General features: G+C 42.9%; 1 protein-coding gene across 1 annotated transcript in view; it reads left to right on the top strand.

Annotated features, from left to right (window-relative positions):
* The first annotated feature begins 635 nt into the window (after window positions 1–635).
* Window positions 636–15,925, top strand: part of syt9b (synaptotagmin IXb) — a 68,165-nt gene continuing 52,875 nt past the window's right edge. The window contains exon 1 of the mRNA XM_086301912.1: window positions 636–1,371. Coding sequence (XP_086158038.1) covers window positions 1,224–1,371 — 148 coding nt within the window. The 5' untranslated portion in view covers window positions 636–1,223. The remainder of the gene's footprint in view (window positions 1,372–15,925) is intronic.

The raw sequence follows: 15,925 nt of genomic DNA, 5'->3' as shown, positions 1-15,925 counted from the left end.
AAAAACTGAAAATATGACATTGCGTTAGTTTTTTCCTGTGATTATCTTCATGTGAACAGAGTGCAAAAGCAAAACTATGATACATTTTTTCTCCCCTAATTTTCTGGGTTTCTGGGTTCTTTCTTTACAACAGTTTTGTTCCAAGTTTGCAACTGAAACACCCTCAACAAATATAATATAATATAATATAATATAATATAATATAATATAATATAATATAATATAATATAATATAAGCACCGGAGATACTTTGTAGATACTGAAAGGTTCTCTTCTAACACTTTCTAAACACAGAGAATGAGGCTAAGATGTGGAGGTCGTTTTTAGCCAAGGCTTTAATGTGACATTTATCCGTCGTTCTCGCCCTTCATTACTTCCATCAGTAAAGGTCAGGCTCGTACATGTGGGCCCTCGCAGGTGTTTGAGCCCCTTACATCTACTACCCAGGAGCGCAAGCGGATATCACATTACTCATGTGATTACCTGGTGAAAGGAATCCGATCTTTGACTTTACGCATGAGATAAAAGAGAATAAGGAGATAACCAGGGTGAGATTCCGTGACATTTCCGTTGTTTAAGAAGAGGTACACAGATCTCTTGGCGGCTTTTCTTCCTCAAAGGACTTCGTTGGTGTGGGAAGGGGGGCGCTGATGGAGGCAGAACTTCCTGTCTGTCTTTTTGCATCCCAGTGCGTGGAGAAATAATTGAGTGCAGTGAAAGCCGAGCATTCATTCAAAGACCTTGACTGGCGCTACTGAAGCCTGGAGGCTCAGTAGTGATTCAGCAGCAGCGGAGCAGCGCTTAGGAGACAGTGGTGGTGAGAAGGAAGGAATAAAGGGAAAAAAGAGAAAAGGAAATTTCAAAAGAGGGAGGTGAACAACGTGAGCCGCGCGCCGATTTGGAGCCGCGTTTTCATCGCTTAACAACACGGAGTGAAAGGGGATTTAAAGAAAAGAGAGAGAGAAGCCGGTGAAAACTTCTCCCATCGCGGCCAAAACCTTCTGATTTTACTTAAAAAACAATTAAACTCCGGGAAATTCGGTTTGCAGCGGATTTTGACGGATGCGCACCGGAGCTATCCAGGGGTGTAGCCGCGATTCCCGTCGTGCGTCTTTGCGCTGTTAGAGGTGGTGTGTGACTGAGTGTGTGTGAGAGAGGAGGATACAGATAGAGGTGGAGGATCAGCCGGAGTGGCCGACCAGCCAGAAGGATGCTGGAGGGCAATGCCTGCAGAAAGAGAGGATGAGATTTGTCGAAAGGCGCTGGAACTGCTCTCGGACCTTTGCTCCAAGGGAGAGGTGCAGGACGACAACTGCCTGGATTTCATTTACTACTTCAGGGATCTGGCCAGACCCCGTTACACGGACTCAGGTAAGGCTCCACGGTCTTCTCTTTGATAAAGTAGGATAGAGTTATATTATATCCAACACTAACTCGTGGCAGTTTAATTTTATTATGAGCTCCAGGAGCTCCAACAAATAGGTTTTTTTTAGTTTTTGCTTTTATCTTTAGGAAAGCACTAAACAAACTCCAGTTTCCCCAAAATACACGAAACCCTCAAACCTTATTCCTCCAGTGTGTGTGTGTGTGTGTGTGTGTGTGTGTGTGTGTGTGCAAGACTCCAACTGTAGGAAAAACGGTTGCTCTGTACAATCACCACATTAAGAGAAACGTTCAGGGGAAAAAAGCATTTGAACCTTTTCCTTTTAATTGTATTTTTGCAGTAGTAGTCAGTCTAAACAGAAAAGAACTTTTTTGCTCCATGCACATAATTGTATTTCACTATTTTTCCAGTTCACTACAAATGCATTAAGAGTGTGAATTGTGAACTTGTTGCTTGCATCCATTAGTGCCAGCAGAATCCACAAAACATTTCGGATCTATAAGTGAGTGTGAGTGTTTGTTTGCAAATGCTCCGGCGGCATCCATCAGCTTCTTCACGCAGACTGAAAGGGAGTGCTGCTTTGATTTCTCTTTTACTCTGACAGCCTGGAGAGAGGCAGAGAGAAAGCCCCACCCGATAATTCCACATAACTGCCATCATTGTGCAGACATAGCTCCAGCAAAAGGAAATAAGGATCGACAACTTAAATTAGTTACTGTATTTTACACAATCTGTTGGGCACACCCAATAAATTTAAAGTTTTTCAGCAAAACCTTTAGAGATAAAATGAAGTGTAAAATCAATGAATTTGAAAGTTTAGAGAGTTACTTTTACTACATATTGATATGATGTCCTTCAATCTTTGTTTGTTTTTAAGAATCATCCATTTGCAGCCATCGCAGCCTCGCAGACCCCTGCAGCTGTCACTTTCACACCGTGTTTTCTGAAGTGCCTCCCACATCTTGGTTTGGTTTGACTGACTCTTTTTCTTTCTTTTAAATACCATATGGTCAGGGGTTAAAGTGGGATTTGGCAGGTGTGCACTCCTTAAGATCTGATGGAGCGGTGAAGTGCGGTGAAATGACTCACTGAAAAATAATTGACTTAATCTTCTCTACTGTAAGCTGCAGTAGATTTTTCTTTGTGGACAGGCTGTGATCATCTGACCTGTGTTGCTGCAGCAAACTCTGATATTTATTGTTCCTTGTGGTCTTGCAGATGTTACATGAGTCATTGTGGGCTCTTTTTAAACCATTAGCCAGTAAAAAGATAATATAAAGGTGGAATTTGGTGTTGCTGAAGCACTTCATCGAATAACTCCTACCTTTAACTTAACTGAGCAGAGAGGACAGTAAACACAGTCTACCCTACACTGGATCTACAGTAGGGGAGACCGGGGATAGTTGTAACGTGGGTCAGTTGTAACACTTCCAATTTCTCCAATCAGGGCTAAGTTTCAAATGATGTGATTCATCCTGTACATGCCCAACTCAGTTCTGCTATCACATGTGAAAAATCAGCACATTTTGTCAAACACAGATAATTTAACATGAAAAAAAGTAATTTGTATGCCAAAAAGTAAGTTTTTCTACTTTATTTCAATGTTTAATAGCATTATCTGCTTTGCAGTTAAACCCATCAAACTTAAATGATGTTATTTGTATGTCTATGGGGATATATTCTGTGTAGGTCTTTAGTGCTAATGTTTTAGCCGTTGGCTGTAATGTTAGCTAGTTCATGGCTATAGGAGTCTGGGTCAGTTGTAACAGCAACAGTCTGGGTCAGTTGTAACAATAATGCAGATGTTACAACTTACCACGCTATTACTTTAACTTATATTAAACAAGTTGGGGCAATGACATCAGCAGAGAGAGGTTCACTGGTCGCATTTGTATATGTGGTTAATGCCATTGGCAACACAATTCCTCCACTGTTTGTGTTCCCACACATACATTATGCAGACCTCTGTGTCAGAGATGGACCAGTAGGAAGTACTGGTAGTGGAAATAAATCAGGATGGGTGCAAGAAACAGATTTCCTCATCTTTCTGAAGCACTTTGCAAACCACACCAAGGTAAGCCATGATAAAAAGTAATGGAATTGCGATGCTGGTGAACAACTACATTTTTTCAGCTTCATTGTTATGTTCAAAATTGGTGCAAGAGTTGTAGGTTATAATGCCCACTGAGCCAATGAGGCCAAACTCAAGGAAGACCAACCAAAATTAATGAAATATTCAGTTGCAGAAATTTCCATAATTTGTCTTTTTTGGGGGGTTGGAATATGTTCAAAAGCTAGATTTCTGCATTCTGTCACACACACACATAGCTACATAAATGGATGTAAGTGCATTCATGTGTTGAATAAACAAAGATTACATGTTAATGTTTTGTCAGTACCCTTATTTCATTGTGTTACATTTCACCCCAGGATATGTTACAACTAACCCAGACTATGGGGTTAATTGTAACATTTCACTCTTCGTGTTTGAGGCCATACCATGCAATGGGTAATTGTGCTGCAGAGAAAATAGCTGCATTATTTAATAGCAGAGACATGTAAATACTTTGCATTACATTTTGAATCCACTACCTTAAAAGAGCTCCAATTTACAGACAGAAATGTCAAAAATGTTACAACTATCCCCGCTCTCCCCTACCCATTACTGAAAAGTTTGGCTTGTCCTGTATAACCTTTCAGCCAAAGTCGGTCATTTGCAGTAAAATCACCACATAATTTCAGAATCACAACATTTACGCATTAATTGTCTGATGAAAAAAATCGAGCAAACTTACATCACAGTTATCTGACTTTAACTTTTTAAACTTAAACTTAATTTTCAAATATCGTTACTGTGCCTTTAGCTTGCAGACAGATTTTGTGCCAAACTGCATATAAAATACTGTATTTGGTGATATTTGTTAAGCCATTTGTGTGGTTCGCTTCAAAAAAAATCACCACATTTTAAACTCACTCAACTCTATCTGCAGTTGCTAGACGCTGATGTACTGCAGCCACAACTTTATTGAGATCTGAATGCATGAATGCATAACAGGGATGAGAAGGAAAAGAGGATGTGTGGAGAGTGTGCATGCTGGAACATGGAGACACATTACTTTGTGATTTATTGAGTGAGTATCTCCGTGGCATCGGCTAGAACGAATGCCAAGCAGCAGCGTATGAAAAATCAACTCAGTTGATGTCATTATGCATTAAACTATTATTATCCTCTTTTTGATTCAGACACTTCAAACTTCCATTAGTCTGAAAATAACACTTTTTTTCCTCCAAACCTTTTAGTGGCCAGTCTCTCAGATATTGATTGCTCTATGTCAGTGTTTAGGTGGCTGGTTCGTGTCAAAGTAACATCCACACGTAGGCCGGGACCTGAGGGTTTACGGGAGAGCATTGCACTATAAAGAGGTGATTAATTTTCTCCTCTCCTCCTGTCAGTGGTTTTAATGCTGTGGCTCAGTGTATTTCCCTCCTCTTGTCCTTGTGTCTGTGTACACATATGTTGTTTTTTGTAGATAACCGCATCCTTTACACATTCATCATTAAGCATATATGATGAGGCGGAAGTTCAAGCTTCCACTGGCTCCTCTGAGGAGCTCTGACCCACTTCCTCTTGTGTTAGAGTTCTAAAAAATGCACGTGCACTGTTTGATACACAGCAAACAACTGTCCCTTCGGGAATTGCGGGAGACTGGAGCTGGGCACAACTTTCTGATATCAATTAAATCTGATAAAATCTGATTAAAAAAAATCTTTAGTGGGTTTGGCATGAAATGAAACATAATATATATATATACACTGAACAAAAATATAAACGCAACACTTTTGTTTTTGCTCCCATTCCCCATGGGATGGACGTAGAGACCTAAAATTCATTCCAGATACACAATATAACCATCCCTCCCAAACAGTGGTCACAAATCAGTCCAAATGTGTGGTAGTGGGCACATCTGCTATATTGAGATAATCCATCCCACCTCACAGGTGTGCCACATCAGGATGCTGATCTGACATCATGAGTAGTGCACAGGTGTACCTCAGACTGCCCACAACAAAAGGCCACCCTGGAATGTGCAGTTCTGTCTCACAGCAAAATGCCACAGATGCCACAAGCAATGAGGGAGCGTGCAATTGGCATGCTGACAGCAGGAATGTCAACCAGATCTGTCGCCCGTGCATTGAATGTTCATTTCTCAACCATAAGCCGTCTCCACAGGCGTTTCAGAGAACATGGCAGCACATCCAACCGGCCTCACAACCGCAGACCTCGTGTAACCACACCAGCCCAGGACCTCCACATCCAGCAGGTTCACCTCCAAGATCGTCTGAGACCAGCCACCCAGACAGCTGCTGGAACAATTGGTTTGCACAACCAAACAGTTTCTGCACAAACTGTCAGAAACCGTCTCAGGGACGCTCAACTGCATGCCCGTCGTCGTCATCGGGGTCTTGACCTGACTCCAGCTCGTCGCCGTAACAGACTTGTGTGGGCAAATGCTCACATTCGATGGCGTCTGGCACGTTGGAGAGGTGTGCGCTTCACGGATGAATCATGGTTCACATTGTTCAGGGCAGATGGCAGCTGAGAATGTCCCAGTTCTTGCATGGCCAGCATACTCACCGGACATGTCACCCATTGAGCATGTTCGGGATGTGCTTGACCGGCGTATACGACAGCGTGTACCAGTTCCCACGAATATCCAACAACCTCGCACAGCCATTGAAGTGGAGTGGACCAACATTCCACAGGCCACAATTGACAATCTGATAGACTCCATGCGACGATGTGTTGCACTGCATGAGGCAAATGGTGGTCACACCAGATACTGACCGGTTCTGGGTCCCCAGACCCCCAATAGCGCAAAAAACTGCACATTCCAGGGTGGCCTTTTGTTGTGGGCAGTCTGAGGTACACCTGTGCACTACTCATGATGTCAGATCAGCATCCTGATGTGGCACACCTGTGAGGTGGGATGGATTATCTCAATATAGCAGATGTGCCCACTACCACACATTTGGACTGATTTGTGACCACTGTTTGGGAGGGATGGTTATATTGTGTATCTGGAATGAATTTTAGGTCTCTACGTCCATCCCATGGGGAATGGGAGCAAAAACAAAAGTGTTGCGTTTATATTTTTGTTCAGTGTATATATATATATATATATATATATATATATATATATAGGAGCAGAGGATCGCAAGTTCGATTCCTGCCTGGGGCGTCTGTATCCAGTAAGGGTCCTAAGGCTAGACCCCCTATGCTAAGCAAGCCTACCGCAGACATGAGCGAGACAGATAAATATGAAGGCATGCTGGCTCGGACGTCGCCCGGATCAACAAGGTCCGCGTCAGGTGTTGAGGGACCAGGGCACCCTGACTAAAAGTGGGCTACTGGAACAAGAAGGCATCGGTGGGCAAGAGACGAAAACAGGGCGTTGTTGGAATGCTACTACGCAAGTAACCCCGGCGGAAGGGGCTACATGAATAGGATGAGGGACCTATGGATTCTTCGATACCCAACATCCACAATGACGGCAAAATACCAAGGGCTCAGAGAAGAGCTCGAGAGGATGTGGAGGGTGAAGGTAACGATGGTCCCCGTGGTAATCGGAGCACTAGGTGCGGTGACTCCCAAGCTAGGCGAGTGGCTCCAGCAGATCCCGGGAACAACATCGGAGATCTCTGTCCAGAAGAGCGCAGTCCTGGGAACAGCTAAGATACTGCGCAGGACCCTCAAGCTCCCAGGCCTCTGGTAGAGGACCCGAGCTTGAAGGATAAACCGCCCGCAGGGGCGTGCTGGGTGGTTTTTATATATATATATATATATATATATATATATATATATATATATATATATATATATCCTGTCAGGCATCATATCGGCTAAGATGAACAGGCACATGGGTCAATACATGAGCGGGACACAGAAAGGAATTGGCAAGAATACCAGAGGCGCAAAACACCAGCTACTGGTAGACAGAACAATCAGCCGAGACTGCAAGACCAGACTGACCAACCTGTGCACTGCCTGGATTGATTACAAGAAGGCCTATGACTCAATGCCCCACAGCTGGATACTGGAATGCCTAGAATTGTACAAGATCAATGGGACCCTAAGAGCCTTCATCAGGAACTCAATGGGGATGTGGCGTACAACACTAGAGGCCAACTCCAAGCCCATAGCACAAGTCACCATCAAGTGCGGGATCTACCAAGGAGATGCTCTGTCCCCACTGCTGTTCTGCATAGGCCTGAACCCCCTCAGTGAGATCATTAATAAGACTGGCTACGGATACCGACTACAGAACGGAGCAGTTGTCAGCCACCTCCTGTACATGGATGACATCAAGCTGTATGCCAAGAGTGAACGAGACATCGATTCACTGATCCACACTACCAGGCTATACAGCAATGACATTGGAATGTCGTTCGGACTGGAGAAGTGTAGTCGGATGGTAACAAAGAGAGGGAAGGTAGTCAGAACTGAGGGGATTGAACTTCCAGAAGGCAACATTGCAGACATAGAGGACAGTTACAAGTACTTGGGGATCCCACAGGCGAATGGGAACCATGAAGAGGCCGCTAGAAAAGCTGCAACCACCAAGTACCTGCAGAGGGTCAGGCAAGTCCTGAGGAGTCAGCTGAATGGTAAGAACAAGATCCGGGCCATCAACACGTACGCCCTGCCCGTGATCAGGTACCCTGCTGGGGTAATAGGCTGGCCAAAGGAGGAGATAGAAGCCACTGACATAAAGACAAGAAAGCTCCTTACCATGCATGGAGGGTTTCACCCCAAATCCAGCACCCTGAGGCTGTACGCTAAGCGGAAGGAAGGGGGCCGGGGACTGGTGAGTGTCAGCACCACAGTCCAGGATGAGACAACGAACATCCAAGAATACATTAGGAAGATGGCCCCAACTGACCGAGTGCTCAGTGAATACCTCAGGCAGCGGAAACCCAAGAAAGAGGAGGGAGACGAGGAACCATCATGGAAGGACAGGCCCCTGCACGGTATGTACCACCGGCAGATAGAGGAGGTGGCTGATATCCAGAAATCCTACCAGTGGCTGGACAAAGCTGGACTGAAAGACAGCACAGAGGCACTAATCATGGCAGCACAAGAACAAGCTCTGAGCACAAGATCCATAGAGGCTGGGGTCTATCACACCAGGCAAGACCCCAGGTGCAGGCTGTGTAAAGATGCCCCAGAGACAATCCAGCACATAACAGCAGGGTGCAAGATGCTAGCAGGCAAGGCATACATGGAACGCCATAACCAAGTGGCCGGCATAGTGTACAGGAACATCTGTGCCGAGTATAACCTGGAAGTCCCGAGGTCAAAATGGGAGATGCCCCCAAGGGTGGTGGAGAATGACCGAGCTAAGATCCTGTGGGACTTCCAGATACAGACGGACAAAATGGTGGTGGCTAACCAACCGGACATAGTGGTGGTAGACAAACAGAAGAAGATGGCCGTAGTGATCGATGTAGCGGTTCCGAATGACAGCAATATCAGGAAGAAGGAACACGAGAAGCTGGAGAAATACCAAGGGCTCAGAGAAGAGCTCGAGAGGATGTGGAGGGTGAAGGTAACGGTGGTCCCCGTGGTAATCGGAGCACTAGGTGCGGTGACTCCCAAGCTAGGCGAGTGGCTCCAGCAGATCCCGGGAATAACATCGGAGATCTCTGTCCAGAAGAGCGCAGTCCTGGGAACAGCTAAGATACTGCGCAGGACCCTCAAGCTCCCAGGCCTCTGGTAGAGGACCCGAGCTTGAAGGATAAACCGCCCGCAGGGGCGTGCTGGGTGTTTTTTATATATATATATATATATATATATATATATATATATATATATATGATATATCATGATTATAATAAGCCAGGAAGTATTAAAAGAGAAGTTCAAGGATATCCATTTTTCTTCGCAATAATTCTGTTGTACAGTAATTGACTGCAATTCAGCCAGTGGCACAGCAGGGGGCGCTCTCAGGATAGTTCGCGATGAATAGTGTGTCATTATTATGACACATTTACACCTGCTTCTAGACAAAACAAAACCAAAACCAAAACCAAATATTATGATATCCTTTAGTTTTTCTCACCGTGAAGCAAATTTTGCCCTTAAATCACTAGCATTTCAGTAATGCATGCTGATTGGTGCATTAAAAAATCACATGTGTGAAAGAAACAGCTCTCTGATGTGGTTGAAGGTGACGCCTAGAGCCTGACTGATATAAGATTTTGAAGACTGATGCTGATACCAATATTTGCAAAGCTAAAAATTTGATATTGCGATGCTTCAGCCAGCATTTTTTTTTCTTTCAAACACATGAATAAACTGATTTCCCCAACATTCCCCATCTTTTATGCTCTACCTGACTCTGCATGGATCTGCTGATTATGTGTGTTGCCAACAGGAAAGTTGCAGATTGCACTCTAGTGCACAAACTCTGCAACATCGCCACTCTTAAGGCGTTGAAGGATGTTTTTTCAGTCTCTCCTTTTTTGTTTTTAACTTTTCATTTACTGGCTGTTACAGCACAGTACAGATAGAGCTGCTGTTATTTAACATCAAGTGAAATTTGCTGAAATTCTCAACCGGCTGTTTTATGTTTAAAATCAGAATATGTATCATATTATCTAAAAATTGAATAAAATACGGCTCTATTCAATCTAGACTATCTTGCGAAGACCCTGTGAGGGCTTTTATGAAATCAAAAGTCTAAAAAGCAGGAATTTTCAATTATACTCACAGTAGTCTGCTTTAATAATGTGTAGATACGCTACCACACAGTTTAAACAGTCAGAAATTTCTAATGTGTGAATGCATCGGTGCAACAACCTGATTGGCTCAAATGATTTCAGTTCATCTGGCTCTCTTTTGGGAAAGACGACAGGATAACCTTCAACTTTGCTCTTACCGAATTCTGCAACAATTTCTTTTCAAAATTGTCTGAATGCCATTTCTCTTTCTTAGACTGCCTCTGACAGTACTTGCCCTCAAGAGGCTAAGGCTGAGTAAACTTGCAGAGAAACGATATATTAAAAATGACAAAAAAACATCCAAAAACAACAAAAAGAGCACACACCTCAAGACAAAAAACGTTTTTTCTTTCTTAATTATATTGAAATTTCCACTCAGCATATGTATGAGATCCTAATTAAATGAGCAGAGAGAAAAACAAAACAAAACAATGCATTTTAAAATGGATTTTCCACTAGTGCATTTTCTTTTTAACTTGTCCCACTTAGAATGAACTTCTCTTCTGTTTCATGCATGTCTCTGTTGTAAAGACAACAAAAAAGGAGCTGGATGAACTGTGCAGATGACTTTATCGCTTCACACTTACCCACAACTATCACTGACATGAGTTTGACGAGTCAAAGGCAAAATGTGAAGTTAAACTTACATTTTAGTTAATGGGAGATTACCAGTAATTCTACCTTCTACTCAAAGGCTTGAGGGGACACTAAACTGAACTATTAGACACATAAATCCAGCTTAAATATCAAAAGCACATGTACTGAACTGAGCAAAACAGCTCTACCCAACAGTAATGATCTCAGAATAAAAGCTCATGAAATCAGAGGCTGCTTTTGGATCAAATCACCCCCGTGCTCTTGCTGGCCTGTGTGCCTGTTAGATTGAAAAGCATGCTTCTTAGTTTCAAACTGAACTTCTCCTGTATCTCTATTTTTAAGCGTGCAGCCTGCTCCATGCTGGACCTCCATAATGGAACCAGCTGTGGGGGCAAGATTAGTGATGCAATCACCAAGCTTTTTTTCTTCCCTGCCGTCTCTTATGCACTTGCTAAAACTGCTTCTTTCTGCCCATGAGAACAGTCCAACAAAAGGATATCTTTTTAGATTTTAAAATATTTTTGGAGTCAAGCTTCAACTTCTTTTAATGTATGTTAATGGTATTGAATGCAATAAAATGCAAAAGCAGGATTAACCTAACTAATTTCTTCATCCTTCATGTGCTATGATTCTGCAATGCAAAACAGATGTATTACTAATATGTACACATAGGTGCTGTGCTGTGAGATCCAATCTCCGAGGAAGATGAGGCACTAATTCACACATGCCTAGTTTCCAGTGAAGCTTCATTCAGGATAATTATGTGCAAGATAAACCAATTATATTATGACTCCCACGAGCACTTCTATGACTCACATGTGTGTGAAAAAGAGTTGGACGAGAAACATTTAAATAATTTGCAATTTGCTTCATCCGGGCAGGGATGCACCTATTTTTTATGTTTGTGTATACATTCTCAGTTACTACTAGCTAGTTTAGTTGTTAACTAGTGTTTTTCTGTAACTGGTTACACTGTTAAAACCTTATATTTGACCTCATGAGAGAAGTCCCAATCCAGGAGGAAGAGTTTAGTGAATTTATTCATAGAGATGGTGCAAGTAAGGGTTGCTTACAGGTAGATGGGCACAGGATCAGATATGTTCCATGACAGCAGGATGGCTGTGTGACATATCTCCCCTGTCGTGGAAGATTTGCAGTCGGACTGCGTGAGAAGCTGCTTCACCCATTATGAAGTTCTTACTGGGAGGTATGATTAAGCAGCTCTAATGTCCTGTAATGCTGTTTCATTGTAGCAGCTATCCAGATGTTGTCATTACTGGGCTATGACAAAGAAAAAAAAGGCAGGTTCATGTTCATGCAAAGTTAAGGGAATATCTCTTTTCCTCTCCTTTCATCCTTTGTGAAGAGTTGTTCCCAACAACAACTTTCAACTTTTGATCAACTGCTAAATTCAAACAGAGCAAAAACGAGGAGATCCAGTCCAGTTTTACTTATAAAGCCTATTTAACCTTCATGTCGCGTTTAGGTCAAGTCTCAGTCAAAACAATGAGCATAGGACACTATTTCAAACTGATATGTTAAACATTGTTTAAAAAGATCAAAGATTTAAAAGTTGGCAATACCAAAAAGTTTAATTGTATTCTATGATTTTTATACAGGGAGTGCAGAATTATTAGGCAAGTTGTATTTTTGAGGAATAATTTTATTATTGAACAACAACCATGTTCTCAGTGAACCCAAAAAACTCATTAATATCAAAGCTGAATGTTTTTGGAAGTAGTTTTTAGTTTGTTTTTAGTTTTAGCTATTTTAGGGGGATATCTGTGTGTGCAGGTGACTATTACTGTGCATAATTATTAGGCAGCTTAACAAAAAACAAATATATACCCATTTCAATTATTTATTTTTACCAGTGAAACCAATATAACATCTCCACATTCACAAATATACATTTCTGACATTCAAAAACAAAACAAAAACAAATCAGCGACCAATATAGCCACCTTTCTTTGCAAGGACACTCAAAAGCCTGCCATCCATGGATCCTGTCAGTGTTTTGATCTGTTCACCATCAACATTGCGTGCAGCAGCAACCACAGCCTCCCAGACACTGTTCAGAGAGGTGTACTGTTTTCCCTCCTTGTAAATCTCACATTTGATGATGGACCACAGGTTCTCAATGGGGTTCAGATCAGGTGAACAAGGAGGCCATGTCATTAGTTTTTCTTCTTTTATACCCTTTCTTGCCAGCCACGCTGTGGAGTACTTGGACGCGTGTGATGGAGCATTGTCCTGCATGAAAATCATGTTTTTCTTGAAGGATGCAGACTTCTTCCTGTACCACTGCTTGAAGAAGGTGTCTTCCAGAAACTGGCAGTAGGACTGGGAGTTGAGCTTGACTCCATCCTCAACCCGAAAAGGCCCCACAAGCTCATCTTTGATGATACCAGCCCAAACCAGTACTCCACCTCCACCTTGCTGGCATCTGAGTCGGACTGGAGCTCTCTGCCCTTTACCAATCCAGCCACGGGCCCATCCATCTGGTCCACTCTCATTTCATCAGTCCATAAAACCTTAGAAAAACCAGTCTTGAGATATTTCTTGGCCCAGTCTTGACGTTTCAGCTTGTGTGTCTTGTTCAGTGGTGGTCGTCTTTCAGCCTTTCTTACCTTGGCCATGTCTCTGAGTATTGCACACCTTGTGCTTTTGGGCACTCCAGTGATGTTGCAGCTCTGAAATATGGCCAAACTGGTGGCAAGTGGCATGTTGGCAGCTGCACGCTTGACTTTTCTCAGTTCATGGGCAGTTATTTTGCGCCTTGGTTTTTCCACACGCTTCTTGCGACCCTGTTGACTATTTTGAATGAAACGCTTGATTGTTCGATGATCACGCTTCAGAAGCTTTGCAATTTTGAGACTGCTGCATCCCTCTGCAAGATATCTCACTATTTTTGACTTTTCTGAGCCTGTCAAGTCCTTCTTTTGACCCATTTTGCCAAAGGAAAGGACGTTGCCTAATAATTATGCACACCTGATATAGGGTGTTGATGTCATTAGACCACACCCCTTCTCATTACAGAGATGCACATCACCTAATATGCTTAATTGGTAGTAGGCTTTCGAGCCTATACAGCTTGGAGTAAGACAACATGCATGAAGAGGATGATGAGGACAAAATACTCAATGCCTAATAATTCTGCACTCCCTGTATGATTGTGTAAGATGAGAATGAGCCAGCTGTGATGCCTTATTCTTTCACACCCATGTGGTGCAGAATAACGATCAGATATTATACACTGTGTGTAAAAGTGAAGTCACTGTGACATCACCCATTGGTTATTGAGGTGTTGTGAAGCCTTAAGTTTGGTATTTGAACTCGGAAATGATGAATGAGGGGCCATAGATGCTCATGTGTGCTAGTCCCACGTCCATGCATAGTCTGCTTTTTCCTTGTTTTTGCCTCTAATACTGGTGGTGGTCAGAGGGCCCGGTGGTGCCTGTGTCCGGCAGCCTCGCCTCTGTCAGTGCGCCCCAGGGCAGCTGTGGCTACAATGTAGCTTGCTATCGCCAGTGTGTGAATGTGTGTGTGTGTGAATGGGTGAATGACTGAATGTAGTGTAAAGTGCTTTGGGGTCCTTAAGGACTAGAAAAGTGCTATACAAATGCCGTTTCATGCTCAAATGTACTGCTAACATGAAACAGAGATGCACAATGACCTTTTTAATCATTTAATAAATGACTTGATTTTTTTGTCACACAACAGTTTCTGCCTCTGAATGTTAACATTACTGTTTTATTGTCTTACACTGAACACTAAAACCGGGAGAGACAGATACAATGCAATTCAATTTTATTTATACAGCGCCAAATCACAACAACAGTCGTCTGAAGGCACTTTATATTGTAAGGTAGACCCTACAATAACACATACAGAGAAAAACCCAACAATCATATGACCCCCTATGAGCAAGCACTTTGGCCACAGTGGGAAGGAAAAACTCCCTTTTAACAGGAAGAAACCTCCGGCAGAACCAGGCTCAGGGAGGGGCGGGGCCATCTGCTGCGAGTGGTTGGGGTGAGAGAAGGAAAACAGGATAGAAGACATGCTGTGGAAGAGAGACAGAGTGAGAAAGGTGACTGAAGAACAAACACTCAATGCATCATGGGAATCCCCCAGCAGCCTACACCTATTGCAGCATAACTAAGGGAGGATTCAGGGTCACCTGATCCAGCCCTAATTATATGCTTTAGCAAAAAGAAACGTTTTAAGCCTATCTCTACTAAGAGTAATCTTGAAAGTAGAGATAGTGTCTGTCTCCTGAATCCAAACTGGAAGCTGGTTCCACAGAAGAGGGGCCTGAAAACTGAAGGTTCTCCCTCCCATTCTACTTATAAATACTCTAGGAACAACAAGTAAGCCTGCAGTGTGAGAGCGAAGTGCTCTAATGGGGTGATATGGTACTACAAGGTCATTAAGATAAGATGGGGCCTGATTATTTAAGACCTTGTATGTGAGGAGCAGGATTTTGAATTCAATTCTGGATTCAACAGGGAGCCAGTGAAGGGAAGCCAATACAGGAGAAGTCTGCTCTCTCTTTCTAGTCCCTGTCGGGACTCTTTCTGCAGCATTTCGGATCAACTGAAGGCATTTCAGGGAGTTTTTAGGACATCCTGATAATAATGAATTACAGTAGTCCAGCCTGGAAGTAATAAATGCATGAACTAGAGATACAAGTTATAGTCATGGGAACGATGTTCAGCCGAAAGCAGAAAAGCTTTATTTTCCATGCTTTCTAAGAAGAGTGATTGATTAAATGTTAGGAGAAATAGGTTAGGGTTCATTACACCCATGATTGCATTTTCAAGGTATTGTTGCCAGGCAACATAACATTATTGGAAATTTGGTTTAGAAATCTCTGATGATTTTCTCGAATGAGCCCAATAAAGTTAATGTCTCTTCTCTTCTTTGTGAGGTGAATAACACTGATCTTCCTCTTGCAAAACAACGTTGTGCTCAGAAAACCTCAGGTCCTGGCTCACGAGCGAATGTTACGTTGACCTACCTGAACATTGGCAGCAGCCTACTCCAGCAGGATGATGTCTCCTGTCACACCACAAAAGCTATTTGGGATTGGTTTGAGCAGTGCAACAAAGACCTCGGGGCACTGACCTAGCCTCCAGACATCCTGGATCCCAATCTAAC

The sequence above is a fragment of the Aulonocara sp. 'chitande type north' Nkhata Bay genome, linkage group LG7 (assembly GCF_057382095.1).
Source record: "Aulonocara sp. 'chitande type north' Nkhata Bay isolate Kocher_YH1m ecotype deep benthic linkage group LG7, A_spYH_male_GT1.1, whole genome shotgun sequence".
Classification (NCBI taxonomy): domain Eukaryota; kingdom Metazoa; phylum Chordata; class Actinopteri; order Cichliformes; family Cichlidae; genus Aulonocara; species Aulonocara sp. 'chitande type north' Nkhata Bay.
The sequence above is the reverse complement of the archived record's forward strand: the minus strand, read 5'-3'. Positions and strand labels throughout refer to the sequence as shown.